General features: G+C 33.5%; 1 protein-coding gene across 4 annotated transcripts in view; it reads right to left on the reverse strand.

Annotated features, from left to right (window-relative positions):
- Positions 1–230: 230 nt before the first annotated feature.
- LOC149794705 (ATP-dependent RNA helicase DHX58-like) overlaps positions 231–23,574 on the reverse strand; it is a 106,234-nt gene continuing 82,890 nt past the window's right edge. For all 4 annotated transcript variants that reach the window (XM_089964319.1, XM_089964322.1, XM_089964323.1 and 1 more), the window contains 6 exons: positions 21,092–21,223; positions 17,053–17,222; positions 13,891–14,029; positions 10,471–10,704; positions 8,268–8,435; positions 231–4,815 (listed from right to left, as the gene is read on the reverse strand). In XM_089964319.1, the coding sequence (XP_089820445.1) occupies positions 4,187–4,815; positions 8,268–8,435; positions 10,471–10,704; positions 13,891–14,029; positions 17,053–17,222; positions 21,092–21,223 (1,472 nt within the window). In that variant the 3' untranslated portion in view covers positions 231–4,186. The remainder of the gene's footprint in view (positions 4,816–8,267; positions 8,436–10,470; positions 10,705–13,890; positions 14,030–17,052; positions 17,223–21,091; positions 21,224–23,574) is intronic.

The raw sequence follows: 23,574 nt of genomic DNA on the forward strand, positions 1-23,574 counted from the left end.
AGCAGTAGGTCCTGTCTGCATATGTTGAGTTCAGGTAGCCCTGGGCTACGAGAATGATAAGAGTATGCTAATTTCAGGTTGCCCTGTTGGGTGTTACATGATATCATGATATCTGTATTTGTTAAAACAAAAATATAAAATAATTGCAAAAAGAAAAATGATTATTTCATGACTTATTCAAATGACATAATTAGAAAAGTAATTTGTTTCCCTGACATGATAACTCGCACTGATTCTGTCAAAATTTATTGAAAATTCATCGCTAACATAGTTCACACTGTATTATTTACTAGTGTGTTTCACAAAACATTTTTTTGTGTACAAGACCAGATTAATGTAGATGGAGAATAGACTTGTATGGTATACAGAATGGTACACCTACATTTTGAAGAGTATTTATTCCCATAGCTATTCATCAGTACAAGACCATATTAATGTAGACGGAAAAAATCATGCAGAGCATTTATACCCATAGCTATTCATTATTAAGGCAACAATAGATGACGTTACATGAACATTAATTTTAAATGAAAAATTAAAAAATTTAGTTGACTAATTTTTATATTTTGTGAGTGCTGGTGAGCAAAAAATTGAAATTTTTCTCAAGTTTCATAAATTTCTTTGATTTCAACACAGATACCCGATTCTGTTCATCACATGATGAAAATACTGTCAGGTTTACTTGACAAAACTGCTGACTAGTGTAATGAAATGAGCTTAAAATACATTCGAACATCTCATTTGTTATGTCTTTACTTTCCATGATGCCTGCAGGTGCTATTACATGTGTTACATGTATCGAAATTATGGGTATCTTAAATAACAATAGTCGGGTAATAATAAATTTATATATCCATGCAGTCTTTTTTTTAATTATCTGGAAAACTAGTTTAATGCTCCAATTCACTTCAGTGCTGTCAATTATAAGAAACATAGGAGGTTTAAACATTAGAAAGAAATGGAACTGTTTTAATGAACAGCTTGTAACACTGAACCTTGAAGTAAAAACTCCTGTTTATTTGTACATTAATTATATCAACCAAACATAAATACAAATATGATATTTGGTCCCAATGACAATAAATAAACAAGCAGCCACATGGCTAAGAATGATGACATTTAAATGAGAAATCCTCCCATTGTTTTGTTTTGTTTTTTCATTATGTTCTGCCTGATTTGGTTGCATTTTACTTCTCCATGTACGCTTTTATACCTTGCCCAAGTATGTTGAATCAGCTTTATTATAGAATTCAAGATGGCACAGTGATTATAACCAGCAATATTATATAAATGGTACAAAGGTCATATGAATAAATATATCAATTACAAGCGAGTTGCTGATAGTCCAACACTATTTCATCTGCAAGATCCATTATGAGATGGTGCCACAGCTAATTGATCTCCACTACCAGACATGTCAAACAAAGCAACTGGAATCTCAGAGTATACTGTACTCAGGCCAGATGTCAGTATAAGCAGATTATGATACAAGATTGCACTGTTATGTATTTATGCAACAATAGATAGATTCTGGTGCATTTTATATCAGGTTTGTGGCTTCTTTTCATGGTGCCTCTGAATTTGTCCACTCCAAACCCAATATTGTATATGCAAGTTTAAGCAGCCAACAGTGTCACCCAAAAAAATATCGCCAGATGATATATTTTGTTGCCAATAAGGAAAAATATCCTCAATTTGCAACATTGGTGAAGCCCAGCATGATCCCTGAATAAACATTTTACACATTTTTTGTACTTTTAAGAAGAAAAAAATATTTTTTCATGTACAAGAAAAATACATATGAAATTTCAATGATAATAAACCTTTTAGTTGTTATTTTCCATACTCTTAAGAAAGAACCTTTTTTTCTTCGTATTATAAGAAATTTTGGGAGCCATGCCACAATAAAGTTATATCTGAATTCATGTTATAACGGAGCATGCTATGGTGGGTTCACACTGTACCTGGCTGAAGACAACAAATTCTGGCAATGATACTTGTAAATAGTCAAACCTGTCTACAATAGTCACTGATGGGAAAAGGCAAAATTGGCCTTAGTAGACTTCTGATGATAGGTTTAGCTCTCAAACTTGGTTCATGACAAATTTATGTATGAGCCAGATAGCATTTACCATTATCATTAGTTAACATTATTATTATTATTTTTTCACATGTTTTGTTATTAACAGTAGCAGTATGCTTCCTAGATATATGTATTTAGTTCACCTATTTAGCAAAAAGAGAAAAGAATTTTTTTTTAATAAAATAACTTCCACACAAGGAAACTGTATCCTCACATGGAATTTTGACTTGCCAATGACAAGAGGTATTAACTTCTCTCCTGTTGAGAAATAACTGCATTTATCAGTACCCAACTATGTCATTTAACGTCTCATAAAACCAGTATGATAATTTTTTTAAATACCCCCCCATCAAATCAAGAAAACTGGAACTGTGCACATGCACTTGTTTATACATATCTCTCTCTGTGTCTCTCTTGCACATGAGAACACTTTTATCTCATTATCAGTAGAATCAGCTCCTAAATAAAATTAGTAATTGACAGCTTACCTGTAATTATGAAACACACGACTGACATTTTTAAGGGCAGTTTGTACAGTTAGACATGAAAACATGTTCACACTTTAAATATCTGATGGATTAAGCAGTTACTCTGCCTCACCAAATCAAAATACAGCTTGTATTTGCGATCTTTAATGAATAGATAATGAAAGGAGGCCTCCTGTGGCTATTGTTAGTAGCACATACATTGTTAGTTCAAGTTTCCTCTAACCCTTCCCACCCCCATTTATGATATTTCGACATTTATGTTTGGATGTAGCATCAGAGTCAATTGCCTATCAAAAAGTACCATAGTCGCTTACTAACAGGCCTATCAAACTTAAGCGATGTTACATCGAGTCATAGCTGCATGAAACTGACAGGAATTTTTTTTTTTTTTACATTTCTAGTTACAAATCTTGCAAACTGCATGACATAAGAGGTCCCATAGTCAAATGATATCAATAATAAACCCGCTTTCCAATGCTGTTGTACAAAAATATGAAAATATTCAAGTCACATACTGTCTGTAAAAGAACAAAAGGACAAATAATTCTCCAAATATTACTCTGAGAAGAATGACCAGAAACCTGTTGCTGTTGCAGCAACTTGGAGAAAGTCAGATTCATCAAGGATAGAGCACGAGTGAATGATGGTTTTGTTGTATCACAGGACTACCACTTTGACATGTGCTTTTTGCTTGATGAATCTGGCTTTGTCAGAAACAAGTTTCACAGGATTATGTTATGTGCAATCAAAAAATATACTATGTTTAAACATAAATTCACATCATATACCTTTATATAGACTATTCCTTGCTCATCAAACAAATGAAGTTTTATTAGCATACTTGAGTGGTCACTTCTGATATGATCTAGTGACTGACAAAGGCAGGGTGAACCCACTGCTTGTTTAAGAAACCCCTGGCTGCTGGCCATGTTAGACAGGTAACCGGTGAACTCAGGTGATCATTTGGGCAGATTTGACTGCACATTTTATGGGGGGGGGGGGGAGGAGGACCTGTTCAGCAAAGTGGTCTAAGGTACTTGCATTAATAGATCACTAAAATCTGTGTTTGTGTAGGCTCCAGTCTCAGCTTGACCAATGTGGATAAATGAGAAAGCTCACCAGTAGCTTCTTCTGGGTCAATGGTTCTTCTTGGGTTTTTTCTCAGCGAAATACATGTATGAAAAAGGGTTTAAACCCAACAAAACAAAACCAAACTTCGTGTTGTCAGCTGTATCATACTGATGTGTTTTTATGACCCTACCTCAAAACACACTTTTATTGTCTCAGAAATACTCCAACTTATCTGTGAGGTTGGCAGGTATGGGTTAGGACAGGTGGGTAGAGTAACTTGATACCTAGCTGTGATTTGTGAAGTAGGTGAACAGTATCTGTCAAGTAAACCCACAAACTTTAGCTTTCAGTTAAGATCCAATTGATCAGTTCCAATAAAACAGCATCACCCTTTATTTCCAGGAGTATGTGTAATGTATGTGTTATTGAGTGTGTATGTGTTAAAAACTTAATTTTCACATTTTTGTACATGGTTCAGCAATATCCAATTTTCTTGATCATGAGGGAGTAAAGAAGTCTTCAAAAGTCTGACTTGCAAAACAACCTATGCCTGATCAAGCTTATCCAGCAGATTTGAGATCTCATCATTTGTTAACTGAGGTATCGCAAAGGGAACCTGCTTCCACTTTTTGTATTTCTTTTGCTCACCATTTTGACTGATGACTATAAATTGGCAAACTTTAATAACTGGAAATTCTAAATTTCTGTATATGCAAAAAGTACCAAAGTCCTCATTACAGTTGCTGCAGGCAATTTTGCCAATAAAATGTATTTCAGCACTTTGAAATTTTGGCTCGGTACTTTTCATGAAACTGACTCTATCTCTGAAACTTGGATCAATTACAACATTATGGGAATTTTGGACTTTTCGGATGTCAGAAGACATGCATATGAAAGAATTACATTGTATGCACCGTAATTCATACTCTCCTTGCTTTATAAGTCTTTCTTCCTGTTGTTTAGCTTGTAAGACATAATCCAATTTCTCTTTTTCTTGCAACTCTCGTAGATGTTGTCTGAATTTCTGAGGGCTATGTTGAATGTCCAGTTGTAGCGCGATAATGGCTTGCTGCATCAATTTTTCCCGCATGATGTTCATTTCCTCTTTTTCAGCTGTGCCTTTCCCAACTTGAGCAACAACATGATATCTACTGTTCATAGCTCTAGCACGACCTGAGGAAAAAGCACTAAAATTTGTATAAATCAATCAAATTAGCCTCTAATTATTACAACAATTAATAGGAAGATTTTTCATAGTTTCTATCGAAAATAATTTTTTCCACAAACTGCAGATCTGGCTCCAGTTTTACTGAAGTCTCGAAAATTTCTCCTTAAATTGGGACTTTATCTGTTCATGACATTTCAGACAATATTAAATTGGGACTTTATCTGTTCATGACATTTCAGACAATATTAAATTGGGACTTTATCTGTTTATGACATTTCAGACAATATTAAATTGGGACTTTATCTGTTTATGACATTTCAGACAATATTAAATTGGGACTTTATCTGTTTATGACATTTCAGACAATATTAAATTGGGACTTTATCTGTTCATGACATTTCAGACAATATTAACATCATCAGAGATGATGGAAAAGGATACAAAAATCACGTTTTAAATTTTAAACTTTAGTGCATGAAAACTTTTTAATCTGAAAGGAGTTGAGGCATCCCTCAAAATTTAGGAAGTCTTCAAACTTTCCTCAGAGATAAAGCAAATTGATTTAAGGAAAATTCAAGATTCTATAACTGCATTTAATCCTTGACGCATGCTACATATTCTGTTAGAAAATCATTGTTACTAAGCAAGCTGTGAGAGTAATGGTGAAAAATCTCAACTGATTATCAGTGAGCCAGGAGCTTATATGTAAACCTTGGTGAAGTAACCATTTTGATTATAAGATGAGTCTAATAGCAAAGACCCAGATATGCCATAATAATGTGCAGACAGAGCTGGGTCTATGCAGTTTGTTACTAGCAATCAGTAGAACAAACAACGTAGACCCTGATCTGCTGGCAAATTATACAATGACAGATCAGGTCTATGTTGTTTGCAGTTGGACTCGACATAATTTTTATGTGTCATACTGTGTACATATTACAAACGGGTGTTAAAATATATCTCACAGATATAGAGCTATACTGGTTACAAGGTGGACAGACCAAGTCACAGACATGCAAGCTGAATGAAAAGGTGATTACCCTGAAATGAGTACAAAATATGCACTTTATCTGCATTGCAATGCCATTCATATTTGCACTGGTCTCAGAAATGCATTATCATTTTGTGTCAACCACTTTTATCTATAGTTTTCTTTTACTCTTGCCTGGTAAAGTAACAGGAAGATAGTATTTGTGACCAGTCTTATTAAAAGGGTGATCTAATGAAATTAAAAAAAACAACCTATAAAATTCATATGACTGCATTCAATTTATGAAAACCATACTTGAAACTAATCAGTTCTCAAATCAATTAATGAAAGTATTTGCATTCATGCCATTTTTTATTTATCATTCATTGTTCTGCATTTCAGTATTTTATCGACAAGCCCTACATTTTGATAGTGATATTTTGTATCTGTACATTTTGGGCAAGGCCAACTTTAGATAGTGATATTTTGCCTCTGTATGTTTTTGGACAAGGCCCACTTTTACAGTATGTATACAAATACGTACACTAAATTCAACGTGTATGTTACTTTGTGTTGATAGAAAATTTTGCCCAATCAGTAAGTTCATTTCCCTGACTTGAACACACAATGTGGTATTGTTTACTTCTTAAAAGCTTTACCTTTGGTTACAGTTGTAAAAGAAATGCTAAACAAGAAAAATATAGTGCAACTCTACAAAGTAGTTCCAGCTAGAGTGTGCAATACAGAATTAGGGAAAAATATAAAGTACCAATTAGCTTACATTTAATTAATATTATCTCACCTCTTGACTGATGCTTAATTAATATTATCTCATCTCTTGAATAACACTTAATATTATCTCACCTCTTGACTGACACTTAATTATCTTACCTATTGACTGAAACTTAATGGACTATACTGTATATACTGGGACACAATAAAATATTTAATTTTTTTCCTGTCCCTGAACTTATGGTGAAACTTTTTTTCATTTAGGTCATATGTCCCAGGACTTAAGAAACAAAATAAGTTTGTGTTGAATTTGCACCCAAGACTGTACTTTATCCAGGTTAACTATATTACAGTATCTCGCAAAAAAAAATCATTTAAAAATACATTCACTGTGAGTACAACTTTTATTGCTCTGTATACTATTTTTCCTGCAAACATCAATGCCCATTTGTATTAATTATGACTACAGATGCCAAGCAAATAGAAGCCCAGGTGGTGTATAAACACAACTGGGAGCAAGCAATAAACTCACTGTTTGAACTTACCAACGTAATTTCCAATACAAAGGTTATTTTATTACAAAGCTAGCCATCCTCAGAAGCTGACTTTGGATTCTTTTAAGTGTGCTTATTTCTTAAAATGATATAAATAAATAAATATATATATATATACAGTATATATATATATATATATATATATATATATATATATATATATATATATATATATACAAAGTCAGCCAACATAGGGAACCCAACTTTAGTTTCTTGAAATAATGGAACAATTTTTAAAGTGACACAATATAGTGCTTTGTGTTGGAGATCAATGACCCAGCATCACCCAGAAGATTTGGAGACAATGAAATCATTCAATAAATTCATGAAAGCCAAAAGCGAAGGTGATTTCGACGACAATATGATCATTAACATGGATGAAATTCCAGTGTACTTTGATCTCATTCTTGGACAGACTGTCAATAACACCAGAGTTAGAAGTGTGAGAATTATCATGACTGATGCCAAATTATTTTATAAAAATCTGACTCTAATACTTGCAATTTCTGCTTCAGGAGATTTGTTGCCGCCAATGTTTATTTTTTCATGGCATGAGGGAACGAAAAAATATTCATCCATTGAAAGGATGGATTGTGCGTGTGCAGGAGAAGGGTTGGGTTGATGAGATGATGTTGCAGTGGATTAAAGAGTTTTATCTCAAGTACACAGTTTTTTAAAATAAAACTTAAGTTGGAGTGCATTCTCAGACATGTAATTTTCAAATGATTTAAAAGGTGTCCCACAACATATAACTAAAAAAATGATGCATCCCAGAACATACAGTGCACAAAAAAATTACTTTAAAAATTAACTTATGGTATCCCAACATATACAGTAAATATGGTAATATTATCTCACCTCTTGACTGACACTTAATATTATCTCACCTCTTGACTGACACTTAATATTATCTCACCTCTTGACTGACACTTAATATTATCTCACCTCTTGACTGACACTTAAAATTATCTCACCTCTTGACTGACACTTAATATTATCTCACCTCTTGACTGACACTTAATATTATCTCACCTCTTGACTGACACTTAATATTATCTCACCTCTTGACTGACACTTAATATTATCTCACCTCTTGACCGACACTTAATATTACCTCACCTCTTGACTGACACTTAATATTATCTCACCTCTTGACTGACACTTAATATTATCTCGCCTCTTGACTGACAATATATCTCACCTCTTGATTGGACCATGGCTATTTCATGTGTAACATGATCATATCGTAAAACCAGGTTACACTGTTGAATGTCCAATCCCTCCTCTGCAACTGATGTGGCCACCATTATCTTGTATCTGCCACTGCGGAATTCAGCCAACTTATCTCCCTGTTCACATTTGGTAAGTCCTAAAACCACAGAGAAAAGATTATAATAATTCAATATTTATATTAGACTGCCATGTAGATCTAAGACAAAGTTACAACTAATCAATAGAAATAGTTATAATGGCTTTTTAACACATTCAGTTCACTTAAAATTTTGCAAATTGATATATGGATTTTAAATATTTGTAGTGGTGACAAATTATACAGTACATCAAAGTTAATTAGAGAAAATGAGCATTTAATCAAGTTACATTCTTGAAGTGGAAGGATGTTGAGAGGAGACACATGTAAGAAGCTGACAGACTTTATAATTGTTTTAACTGAAACATGAACACATGACATTACCTCATATTCTATGTGAGATGTACATTGTTTTAAATGAAACACATACAGAGGACTTGGCCTCATGTTCTATGTGAGATGTACACTTTTAACTGGAACTCATAAACAGTACATGGTCTCATGTTATATGTGAGATGTACATTGTTTTATCTGAAACATGTACATAAGACTTGGCCTAATGTGAGATGTACCTTGCAAATGATGTGAAATTCTTCCAAGGGCATTTGTAAACAGTCTATTACAGTGATATCCAGGGTACTACTAAACCAAGTTTGTGAATAGGCTATTCAGTTTCAGGGATGAAGAGTGATTCCATACTGTACTTTTGAAAATGATGGAGAAAAATTATGATATGACTTGGTACTAAATCACAGCAAACACTGGAGGAAACAAGTTTAATTATAACAGCAAACTAATAAACCAATGCAACTTTAAAGGCTATGCATAAAATTGTGGGCCACTTTAAAATGCAATGTCTTCTGGCCAATGTACATCCCAGTGATATGAATCTGTATAATAATGTGGCCTCCTTTAAAATACAATGTCTTCTGGCCAATGTACATCTCAGTGATATGAAACTGTATAACAGTGTGGCCTCCTTTAACATACAATGTCTTCTGGCCAATGTACAACTCATTGATACAAAACGGTATAACAGTGTAGCCAACATTAAAGTACAATGTCTTCTGGCCAATGTACAACTCAGTGATATGAATCTGTATAACAGTGTGGCCTCCTTTAACATACAATGTCTTCTGGCCAATGTACATCCCAGTGATATGAATCTGTATAACAGTGTGGCCAACATTAAAGTACAATGTCTTCTGGCCAATGTACAACTCAGTGATATGAAACCGTATAACAGTGTGGCCAACATTAAAATAAAATGTCTTCTGGCCAATGTACATCCCAGTGATATGAATCTGTATAACAGTGTGGCCAACGTTAAAATAAAATGTCTTCTGGCCAATGTACATCCCAGTGATATGAATCTGTATAACAGTGTGGCCAACGTTAAAATAAAATGTCTTCTGGCCAATGTACATCCAAGTGATATGAAACTGTATAACAGTGTGGCCAACATTAAAATACAATGTCTTCTGGCCAATGTACATCTCAGTGATATGAAACTGTATAACAGTGTGGCCTCCTTTAACATACAATGTCTTCTGGCCAGTGTACATCCCAGTGATATGAATCTGTATAATAATGTGGGCTACTTTAAAATACAATGTCGACTGTGACATGTTCATGTCAGTGATAAAAAACTGTATACCAGTGTGGCCAACTTTAACATACAATGTCTGCAGGCTCTAGTACTTTTAAGTGATATGGAATTGAAATCTGCATCAATTACTATATTTTAAGAAAATAAAGAAGTGGTTTGTATTTGATTACAAGCATTAGGTAAATTCTAAAGCTATATAATGAATAAAGAACTTTCACACTTGACAAAATAAGGAAATATATCAGAATGAACTTTTTGAGGTTGGGGGGGATGGTAAAGGCATGTGGAACTGACTACAACATGCACATAGTGTGTGTGTGTGTGTCCCGCTTTACAATACAATTCAAAGGTCTAGAATATTTTTAAATATTATTTCTCAATACTTAATGAACCAAATAGTTCTCTTAGATGGTTAAACTGATGTTGCTTTGAACCAAACAGTTCTCTTGGATGGCTAAACTGACACTGCTCGTACAGGCACTCTACCTCCTTTATCTCTTGTAGCATTGGTCCCCACAAAGACTGTAGGATTCAAGGCATTAAGATCTGGCATGTCTGTCATCCAGGCTACAAGTGCACTAGCCAAATTTCTTGTTTTCACAAATACAATGCATCGTGAGTTGTCAACAGATTTTTCACTAAAGGATTTCAAGATTGTCTTTTTTAGTGCATCTAATTTAGGATTTGGTACTTCTTGGACAATTCTAGGTTGCATACAGGCTGAAATGAAAGAAAAAGGAAATATGTATGTATCACCTTCATACAGTTCTGGCAGTATTACTGTTTGCCAGCATGAGTACATCTTATAATATAACTGTTTTCAAAATTGTATAACCTCCATATTTACCCCTGTAGTGGCACACTGCTCTGTCTGGGGTCATTACAGTAGCTGATTTGTCGGCTGACTCACTCAGCCTGATAATGCAGGTGCCGACAAATGATAACTTTTTAATAGATGATTTACAAAAATGTTGTTCTTAGTTATTTTCTGCATAATATATTGATTTATATACTAAAAACTATGCATAATAGATTGATTTATATACTAAAAACTATGCATATGAAAAAGCTATAACTACCTTGTGTCTCTCGAGTCTTTTTTCCTACTGACATACATGAGATTCGTATTAAAATTCATGAACAGAACACAAAACACAATTTTTAAACACTAAATTGTCAGTATTTTATACAGCATTATAGGTCAAATATATACAAATGATTATATAAAATTGTTTAAAAGGTCACTGTTTTCAACTACTTCTTAAGTTGCTCTTGGTGGTATTGTAAAAGTAATTATGCTTTACATCCAGACATTACACTGCACATTATGGTGTCTTCATGCTGCCTTTATATCCAGACATTACACTGCACATTATGGTGTCTTCATGCTGCCTTTACATCCAGACATTACACTGCACACTATGGTGTCTTCATGCTGTCTTTACATCCAGACATTACACTGCACATTATGGTGTCTTCATGCTGTCTTTACATCCAGACATTACACTGCACATTATGGTGTCTTCATGCTGTCTTTATATCCAGACATTACACTGCACATTATGGTGTCTTCATGCTGCCTTTATATCCAGACATTACACTGCACACTACGGTGTCTTCATGCTGCCTTTACATCCAGACATTACACTCCACATTATGGTGTCTTCATGCTGCCTTTATATCCAGACATTACACTGCACATTATGGTGTCTTCATGCTGCCTTTATATCCAGACATTACACTGCACATTATGGTGTCTTCATGCTGCCTTTATTCTTTTGAACACAGTTTGCATCAGCTATTTTTTCAGTTTGTGTGGGGCAATGTGCATTTCCATAATTACTGATTACAGATAATTCCCTTCTCTTTCCCTGAATGTTTCTATTATTTGCTCTGCAAGAGCAATTCAAAATTCCATTGTTTTTCATTTGTACATTTTGTTAGTCAACTACAAACACAAGTATTAAGTAACAAAATGTACACAATTCCAGAAAATTCCATGATTTAGCAAGCAACAACCATCTGTTAATTCTATTTTTGATTTATTAGATTTTTTACACCCCATTACTGACCAGTAAGGCTGACTGTAACATGAACATATATAGCAGATCAATCCATCACTAAGGTCTAGATTGCATATCCAGCAAGCGGATATATCTGATATGGTGAATAGTAGTGCTTGTTTACAAGTGGATTTACCAGCCACTGCAGAGGCAAGGCACATATATGCAGTGGATATATAAACTGATCATAAGCAAAACCATGACAAGATTTAAGAGAGGAACTGAATCAGAAATTGTATCAGATACATGTATAAGCAAAATTAACATGAAAAAAGAGAAAGTATAGCATGCTTCAACTGCTATGAAATGGAAGGAAATTTTATTATTTTTTTTCGGGGCCCTGAGTGGCCAAGTGGTCTAAAGCACTTTCCATCACGGATCACTGCCATCTCACCTCTGTCTGCGTAGGTTCGAGTCTCGGGCTCGGCCAATGTGGATAAGTGAGAAAGCTTGCCAGTAGCTTCTCATGGGTCGGTGGTTCTTTCCAGAGTTTTCCCAGGTTCTTCCTCCACTATTAATACTGGCTGCCATGTATAGCCTATCTTGTGCTGAAAAATGGCATTAAACCCTATGGCAGCAACAACAACAACAACACTATTTTTTTTCTACAAAGTCTGAGAATAATTGGCTTCCCTTTTAAGCTAATCATCTTCCAGGTCGTATCTTAAAATGGCAGGCTTAAAATAGACATCAAGAATACCTTGTAATTGTCTGAAAACCAAACAGTGAAGTCCCTAATCTACAGACACTTTATGCAAGGTGCTTGCTGCTCTAATTCAGTAACTCTTATGGGTTATACGCAGTCTGGTTCTAGAATCTGAGTACTCATCTGGGATATAAACAGTCTGGTTCTAGAATCTGAGTACTCATCTAGGATATAAGCAATCTGGTTCTAGAATCTGAGTACTCATCTGGGATCTTAGTATTCTGGCATCAGAATCTGAGTACTCATCTGGGATATAAGCAATCTGGTTCTAGAATCTAAGTATTCATCTGGGATATAAGCAATCTGGTTCTAGAATCTGAGTGCCCTTCTGGGATATAAACAGTCTGGTTCTAGAATCCGAGTACTTGTCTGGGACATAAGCAATCTGGTTCTAGAATCTGAGTACTTATCTGGGATCTTAGCATTCTGGCATCAGAATTGAAGTACTCATCTGGGATGAAAGCATTTTGGCTCTAGTATGAGTACTCATCTGGGGTGTAAGCATTCTGGCTCAAGAATCTGAGTGCTCATCTAGTATCTAAACTTTCTGGCTCCAGAATATGAGTACTTATGTGGGGTGGAAGCATCCTGGCTCTAGAATCTGAGTACTCATCTGGGATGTAAGCATCCTGGCTCTAAAATCTGGGTGCTCATCTGGGATCTGATATTGGTTAAGGCATTCAGTAGTTAGAATGGTCAAATAAGAATCACAATAAGTCACTTTGGATAAGAAGACATACTACAAACTCTTTTCAATAAGGAAATTAGCAAACATCAAGCTTCATTGGTCATACATTTATTGAAGGCAAGACAGCAAAAAAATCTTTCTCCCTAAACAAACCATAGTGACAAAAGCAAGCACACAAATTACTAACACACTTTGTGGGAAGCTTATTTATGCCCATTGCTATTGATGTATATTTAATTATATTTTCTTGATATTCAAAGAAATAATCCCTGACATCATGTATATTCTATAAACATAAATAAAAACCATGTCAGCTGTATTCTATTTAGGCAACTAAAGACATCATCTGAAAAGGCCCACGGATCTGACAACCAATAATTTAGTGCAACAGATTTGAATTTATTTTAACTGTACTGCGTATAGGACAATCTCTTATAGAAGTTTTCTACCTTCATAAAACTTCAATAGGCACTGTTCAGTGTTGTCCATATTTGGCTTTTCTTTCCAATCATTCATCTTTTCATGGAGATAATCCACAGCATCTTTCACTCTGGCATCATTGTAGATAATCAATGCATCATTGTACCACTGAAAAGGGAGTATTTCAGTTTGTTTTTTTGTCATTGGTCCACACTGCGTACTTAAAGGTTTTTTGTTGCATGTTTATATTTCATGGAACTATAAAGTCTAAAACTTAAGGTTATTATATATTTTAACTGATCAGTGAAACTTATGAACTTTTAATTAAGTTTACTTCAAGTAAAACTTGAAAGCAACCAGACATATATGCTCTAATGATCAGCCTATGATCTATTCCAACAGTTAATATGAACAATTGATTTAAAAAGTGTATTTCTTGTGACTGCCAATATTTCAAGGCGTACAACTTCTCTGCGAGTAATAATGGACTCAATCCAAAAGGACAGTTCATGCACATCTTTAACAACTATGCCTGATTTTCTTCTGATTTCCATTTACAGACTCCGTACCCTCAGACAGAGTTAAATCTGTTTATGTTTGCATTTAAGGAAGTGTACATGATGAGGCACTTTCAAAACATTTCTGTCTTGTCATTACAAATAATACCATGTTTTAAAAATAATTATAAACTGTTTAAAAAGAAAGTTTTATACAGAATTTTCTTAATGTAAAATTTTTTTTTCTTCTGTAAACTTTTTGTACCACATAACCAGTACAAGTACATATCTTTAAAAATATCGCCTTTCAAAGTATGTTATATGCATCTTTAACACATCTTAAACCCTCAATGACATGATCTGGGGTTATTTTTTAGAAAAAACTCTCAATGACATGATCTGGGGTTATTTTTTTGTTTTAAATATTTTTAGGTGATCAATAAAAGAAACATTTCACACTGAAGACATTACAATATGACATTTTGTACATACAGATACTGGCCTGATTTGAACAGTATGCCGACTTTTTAAAATATTTTCAATACTTGTTCAAATTGTCTCTGACGTTCTCATTAATGATGTGTGAACTTGTAAATTTTCCTGTTTGGAAAGCAAACTAATCTTACAAATGTCGTGATATTTTACATACATGTTAACAACCTATTATGAAATTATAGTGATCAAATTCCGTATAATCACATACACCTCACAAATTTCGAAATTCTAGTTCACAGTAACTTCTCATTCTTTTGTGATTTAGTATGCATTGTCATTCTCTGTTTAAAAAATTCAATGAAAATTCATGGGGAAAAATTTCAAATGGTTTGCATGTTTTTTTTGCTATGCTGATTGAGACAATTTATATTAAAGAACCAAAGGATTTTGCATACTCAAAGGTATCACCATAAGTCATTGGACCAGTCAACAATGCCTGCATCCTACTGTAGTCCTAAGAAAATCAATGATCTTTGTTTTTCCCATTGATTTGGTAACCAGTGAAGAATTTTTCTTGCATTAAAAAGAATGCTTCATTAATATCTAAATAGAAAATAATATGTTTATTGATTTTTTATAGTATGACAAAGCAGACATGTCATTTAGTCAGTTGTGGAAAATTCACTTGTACTAAAATTTTCAGCCATTTTATTCAAATACAACTATTTTGTTTGTTAGAAATAGCAAAATAATGCTGAATTTTTTTTAATGTTTTGTTCAGATTAGTAAATGTATCTAACATAAGTAATATAATCTTAGTGAATGTGAACCAATAACTAATGCACTGTATATATGATTAATGTAGAAAAATAAAGGAAATATATAAGGAACTTAATTACTGTGGTAATTCCTTGTACACAAAATAATATGTCTGAGCAACAAAGGTCTAAAATAATAAATGAAATTCACATCGATGTTATAAATTTGTTTAAACTCAACAAATGTCAATAATTTTCTATATTGCTACATGATTTCAAGTAAAGAGGGGATTGTTGAAAACATTTTTGTAAAAAAAAAAATTATTTTTATTTAACCACAGGGTTTGCACAGTAGTCTTCCTTTGCTGTAGGGTCTTTTGCTTTCTTTCAGACCATGTGAGGACATTTTTCCATAACATGATTGTAATGTTTTTCTATGTTATCAAGGCTACCTTGCTAGTAATTAAGTAGATCCACCTTCTTCATGTAAATTATCAAGATAATTCTTTTTCATAGGGCAAAATAATTCTTTTTCATAGCGGCAAGATAAATCTTTTTCATAGGGCAAGATAATTCTTTTTCATAGCGGCAAGATAAATCTTTTTCATAGGGCAAGATAATTCTTTTTCATAGGGAAAGATAAAAAAAATTCATGGGGCAGATTTCATTTATAAAGTCAAAATACCGTTCAACCTTCTAGTGAAAAATCATGAGACATGGCATGCCAAAAGCCCATCCTTGATTGGATTTGTTATTGCAGATCTTTAAATTTTGCAATTATTTCTACAACACCCCAAAGGAAAATAAAACCTATTCAGTAAACCTCATTAATATGTTTAGGAGGAGTACCATATATACTCACTTATAAGTCGAGTCGAACTGCAAACAATAAAGATCATGATCTGCCATAGCATAATGCACATGTAGATCAGGGTATACATTGTTTGTTCTACTGATTATTCCCAAAACACTGCACAGACCCAGATCTGCCATGCATTATGGCACAGCAGATCTAGGTTTGTGCATTTTGCAGTTGGACTGGACTTATAAGGAAGTATATATGGTAGAAATAATGATCAAAGGATTGATCATCATTGAAATTGCCTACAAATTAGTATTTTATATTTATCTACATACAAAAAGGATGCATAAAGACATGAACTGAAAACTTTATACAGCTTGATAACATTAAAGTTCTTTGACGTACCATCATTACAATGCAAATTTCTTTCTGAAAGCTGTTCTCTACAACATTTAAAAAAAAAAAAAATACTCATCCTCTGCATTAATTTACTTTTCAACAATAACAATCTCAGAACTAGTCATGGAGATACTCTGCTTTTTTTCCTATCATAAAGATGGGAAGATAGACATAGTCATAATAAAAATGAATCCCACAAATGATAATATCTTAACAAAATACAAACCTGCAATATACACAAGCTAAAATGTTTAGAATTGATGTTATGACTTTTATATAAGAACTGTATGTTTGCTGTACCATGAGATGCTTAAAGCAAGGGCAGATAAACTGCCTGACTTTTGGATCACGGACCGTAGCTGTAACATTCCACATATTATGTAGCCATTGTATGTATTGCTCACTTCCCTTCTCAGATGGAGCATTAAGCACACCGACATAGTCAATAGGTACTGTAACATTCTTCACCACTGCAAATATAAGAAAACTGGGTTGAAAACATAAAATTGTCATTATATACCATTGGCTGTATGTTGAAGACATAATTTCTCTGGTTTGAAGAAAGTTTTAAAGCTCACAGATTTTGCAGTGTGTGTGTGTGTGTGTGTTTGTGTGTGGATAAGAATAAAAACATCTTTCAGTCATAAATCACTGCCCAGATGCTATGCAAAGTTTAATCTTTTACAGATGCTATGCAAAGTTTAATCTTTTACAGGGTAAATTGCTAGCACACTCTCTCTCTCTCTCTCTCTCTCTCTCTCTCTCGATCTCGATAAACCAGTGTGAATTTTGTATATATATATAACAGTGTGAATTTTGCAGGTCTGAGGATACCTGTACTTTACATTTCTGGTAGAGACATGATTGATTTTTAATAAGATTCCATTCGATAACTATATCAAGTGAAAGTGGTCAATAGGTAAAGCTCTGGTTTTATTTATGGAAATGCCAAGGGTTAAAAGATATATATATATATATTATGTTTAGGCTCTTACAAAAACATAACAAGAAAAGAGTGAAGATAACACGCTTCGTAAACATTTTTAAAAAATTTATTTCCCTAGAAAAACAAGGTAAAAATGAGAAAAAGAACTTAACGTTTTACGAATCAAATCCAAAAATAATCCAAGAATAATCCAAGAATTAAGAAATAGAAGTCTAAATAATAAAAAGTCCTAATGAAACTGAGTTCAAATCCCGATGAATGAAAGGCAATGATGTGTGCTGTGGTCAGAGTTGTACTGATGTGTTAACAGTTCTTTGTTGAATCACAGAACATAATATTCCAGTGTTTAAATTCTGTGTAAATTTCGATAACTGTTCTTGTCCAAAAATTAATTTAGATCACAAGTATTTCCAGGGAAAAATAATCTCTTGGAATCCAAATAATTTGAAGAAAACAAAATAATTAGCACCAAAAAACTGGTCACAACATAAAACACTTGAACTTCTCCAGTGTTAAGGCACAGAATGACTATTCTTTCTCAAAACACCAATATTAAGTAAGACGCAAAACAGATACCTGGATGTGGGTCAATCCACTGGAAAAACCGAACTGATACATGTTATTTATTATATACTCCAAGTATGGCCTCGATTTCACTTTAAGAATCTTACTCTAAGAAAAAATAAAAAACAAATTTAAAAAAGTTGTTTACTTCAACTCTCACTGATTTTTGAATAAAGGTTAGGAAATAGGTCAGCATTAGATTCAAAGTTTCTATTATTATTTGTTTACGAAAAACAGTCAGGTCAAACTGAACTGAGTTTCTGGACAATGTCAAATCCAGTAAATAATGTTACATTGCAACAGCATGTAAAGGAATATAAAAAAATTAAAATTAACAAACAAACAATTAAATTAAATATAAATTATATAACAATATATATAAAGTAAAACCTTCCAGGCACGACTTCTGCTGTGAGCAACCACTTGTCATTTCCAACCATAATCATAATGCATGGATTGATTTTTTTATTATATAAATGCTCTGTTATGAGTGACCACCAGCTGAACACAACCAGCGACTGCAATGTCTTGGCAAAATATGCACGTCAACACTGCTAGTAATGTCCGCATCGTAAAAATGCGGATAAACTCCACTGATCTTTATTTAATCCCTCTAAAAAGGACTGCTCATACCATTCTAAACTAAAAGATATTTTTAAAAAATTAGGCTGGCTACCAATGTCTGAATTTGTTTACCTATGCCTATAGTGGTTTATAGTTTCTGTCATAAACCAGACTGAAGTAAATATAGATTATTTCCAAGTCTGGTTCCCTCTTTAGTATGCTCCTTGCATTGTTCTCTGCTATTCATATAGGGGTGAGCAACACAAGGAGCATAAAAAAAGTAGGGAGCCAAACTATATATTCCTACACTTAGCCTGCTTCCCAGCCTTATCACAGAACCCAGCATCCCTATCAACAACTGTATCGTGAGAACAGACAGACACCACTGATCTATATGTAACCAATTGTTACAATGACCACTTGATTAGTAATGATTGTTCTGACAAAAAACAAACATAAAAGGAATATTTAAAAAAAGGATTGTTGCTACTGGTGATAGATGGTACAGTCCGTAAACCAGACTAATGTACATGTCACGAATAGCTGTTGTAGTGCCAAAGTTGATGTAGTGGGTGCGTATATTGTTTATCTATAGAGGTAATCCGTATTGCCAGGGGTGAATAATGTCATTGTCTGTTAAACCAGCAAGAGAGAATTGTTTGCGGGACTCGATTGATAGTGCTCAAGAATTGTGATGTTTGTTGTATTTCCCCCTGATGTTAAATGATTACATCCCAATCACAAAGCTGTTGTCTATTCAAGCTGGTGTGACCGGGTTACACACTTTGCTTATAGAGTTAATCCCTGTATGTCATCTCTGAAAGAAGCCGTTGACTTTTGTCTCTGAGTAAATTATTCTGTTTCTAGATGAAATAATTGTTTCTTTTTATTTTATTAATTGTTAGATATGCAATGCACATGTATAGATTTTTCATATTTTCCCACAGCCCAGTCAAAACCGTCTTAACATTCGATATTACAATTGAGCACTAATAATTTTAACACCTAGAACCTTTATAGCAATGGACAAACCTCCAACTAAAAAGAGACAAATTTTAAGGCTGGAGAAAATAATTATTGTAACTGAAAAAAGTAAAAAAGAGCAGCCCTTTTTGAAAAAAATTGGTTTAAACATCGGTAAAACAAATTTAGGTTGTTATAAAGAAAAATGAGTAATTCAGAAATGATTTCATATGTTAAAAAATGTAATCATCAAATGTAAATGTGATTTCGTATTTAATGATAGAAGTACATCTTTATTGCTATATAATTTTGTTTTTAGATGAATGTATACAATATTTTAGCAAGAACTAATAAAATAAGAATAGAATATATGTACAGTGATTGTCGTTATTTTTCTTGAAATTGTTCTGAAACTGGACTTTGGAAACTGGTCTTTTTGTACAAATCTGCTATGAGAGACCACCTGTCTTGTGAGACCGCTAATTGTTGGCCAAAGGGACAGTCTCTCATAACAGGTTTTACTCTGTGTGTGTGTGTGTGTGTGTATATATATATATATATATATATATATATATATATATATATATACACAATGTATATATATATATATATATATGCAATAAACTGACAACGAACAGTGCAAAACTAGTATCTAACTAGGCTGAGTGCTTTCACCTCTTAATGAGTCTTTTTCAAAGGCAAATAATAGAAAACACAGACAATACAAAACAAATAAAACAGGAAAATATTTGTATTTGTAAAACTTTACATGACTATTTCTACAGGAATGAAACCTTTAAATATATGTTTCAACTAGTTTATTTCAACTTGTTGCAGATGCTGGAAAGTATTTTATACCTACCTAGAAGTCCATGAGCCATAATGACATCTGTTATTTTATGTAAATTTATGTAAGCGCAAATTATATCCCAGATATTTCTTTGTTATAGTAGTAATTATAGGCTACTGTGTGAGTATAATAAGTAAATTTAGAGAATTATTTAAAAGAAAATGTGTCATCTGTTAAAAGATAATTTTATTTGTGCATGGCTGCCTTTTTCTGGTCTTCTTGATTGAAACCAAGTTCATTGTCAGTTTATTGCAATTATCTTAATCAATCCCTGACATATGTGATCCTTTGCTGGATCCAATGCACTTGAAAGAACTATTATTTACCATATGATTTATATTATCTATCTATCTATATCTCTCTCTCTCTCTCTCTCTCTCTATATATATATATATATATATATATATATATATATATATATAATAGGGAATAAAAATGCTGAAATGGCATACCATCTTCATTTCTCATCATGCCCTCAATTTTATTCATAACTAAGGTGATGGAAACACGGAAAACATCATTTCTTCTTGATTTGACAGGAATAATTGTGTCTTTCTCTTCCCCTGCTTGCACACCACTTGCATCTGAATGAGAAAAAGATAAAAGAACTTTTTGGATTCACTGAAACCTAGCCTTACCACTAGGATAGTCATGCCAACCCCTGGCAAGGAAAAAGTGTATTCCAAGTGGACAAAAAAAGTAATCCTAGCAGAAAAAGAGTAATCTACCTGTAACATAAAAATTCAATGAGCATAGTACAAAATGATTTATTGACCCCTCTGGTCTTTCAATATCATTTACTGATTCAAGATTTCATATACAGCACTGTTAGCTTTAGAAAGCAACAGACTGTCATTTTGCATTTCAAAATACTTTGTACCAGGTGAGACCTTGAATGTTTTTGCACACCAGTAGAGCACTAAGTAATGGGTTAGTGAGCCTGGATTTGAATTAAGTTTTATTTTTGTGAACAATGCTGAACAATATCTCACAGTCAGCATTAGAATGGTAAAAAAACCAAATATTCCTTTCATAACCTAACAAAGAAGAGGAAATTTATATCTTCCAGTGATTGCCTCTTCTAGCTGGGAAATACAAGGCCATTGCACATCAACTCTGTCTACATGAAGTACACTGTCAGGTGGAATACCAACTCTGATACTTCAGGAATTCTCCTTCCAGATGATCCAAGATAGACAAGGGTGGCAATAGAAAGGGACAGCTCTTGACAAACAATCTTACACTTTTAAAGCTTTTTGACTGTCTTTCATTTACATCAGCAACTGAAGCATATAAAAGTTCTTCATCTCCATATGGGAATTTCTGGAGCATGTAATAACAGGCTGTTGCATAATAATCTCTAACATTATCATAGAACGCCTTCACAGCAAGAGTAGAATTGTGTTCTATGAATTCTCTTGCTTCTGTGCCAATAGCAAGATCTTCATTATCATTTTGGTTTGCTCTGTCATGAAAGTCTATATCAGTTAAAAGCTTGGCTAACAATGATTTCTGGCCTAATAAACCTTATTAGCAAATCTGACAACTGGTTTGACAGAATCTTGTGCATAATGTAAATGCATGGTTCTTTTTGTATTAGATGCATATGTTCTTGCACATGCTTATTTTTCTGCAATTTTGGAATCAGGAAAAATCAGTTTGAACAAAGGACCAACATGGTCTGCTACACATGAGGGGTAGTCCGTATTCTATTAAGAACTCGGTAAACAACACCTATACATTTATAACATTCAAGTCCACACTTAAGTTCTGCTGTAAAAAAGGAGTTACCTTAGTATTAGAATTAGTAATTGAGCTAATTCGATGTGTTTCTTTGTTTTCAAGTGTTTTTCCACATCAAATTTACCACCATGACCAATATTAAAATCCTTTCCACACAGCCTGCAATGGGCGTGATGCTGCCCTAGAATGGAACACTGTATTATGTCATTCATGTATTCATCTCTGAATCTTTGGAGAATTCAGTTTTTTGTCTTTTTCTGATCCATCTGTGAAATTATTTGGAAAACATATTTACTCTAACACACACATTGACTAGATTCCATTTGATGACTTTTAGCACCAAATATTACAATTCTTTCCACACAGCCTGCAATGGGCATTATGCTGACCTAGAATGGAATTATGTTTATGTCATTCATGTATTCATCTTTGGAGGATTGTTTTTTTGTTTTTTTTCTAATCCATCTGTGAATTATTAAAAACTAGTTTTGCTCTAACACATACATCAACTAGAATAAATCTGACTTGACTTTTAGCGCTAAATACCCAGAGTAGTTGTGTACCAAATATGAATTAGAACAAAAGATCTGAGAGCCAAGATTAAAGATTAGAAAACCAATCTGTTTTCTCCTAACTAAGCCATACAGCTGCTATAAATAGATGATAGTGTGAGAAAAGTACATGCAGTTCTTTTGTACTCTTGTACAAAAGCAATTAGACATGACCTATAGCACACTATAGATTGTTTCTCTGACAAACATAAATCATAACAATGAATCTGAACCCGGCTACTTTGACTCCCCACTTGGTAGTATACTATTCAGTACTACTCTGGGAACCAGACTAATCAATAAAACAAAAAGCAGTGACATAATTCATATGTTTTCAAGTGCACACGATGGATTTTGAAACCAGTTGGAATGATCTTTTAAATTTTGGAAATTTTGAAAATAAATGTTATTTATACAGAATAACAAACAACTTCATTAGAAAATGCATGTTATTAACAATTTTTATCAATGTGATTGTAATAGGAGGATTAAGTCATTAAACAGCCCAGTTCCCTACCCCCCTGCAGTTTTCTCGATGTATAAGTGGATTTTTTCAATTTTTGGAGGTCCATCGATAACTCACACCCTTGCTAATTGTAGTGCAGTCTCTGTTTGTGGACCCTGCAGTGCACGAGTTATGA

Source organism: Sinohyriopsis cumingii, chromosome 7, assembly GCF_028554795.1.
Source record: "Sinohyriopsis cumingii isolate HCF-2022 chromosome 7, ASM2855479v2, whole genome shotgun sequence".
NCBI lineage: Eukaryota > Metazoa > Mollusca > Bivalvia > Unionida > Unionidae > Sinohyriopsis > Sinohyriopsis cumingii.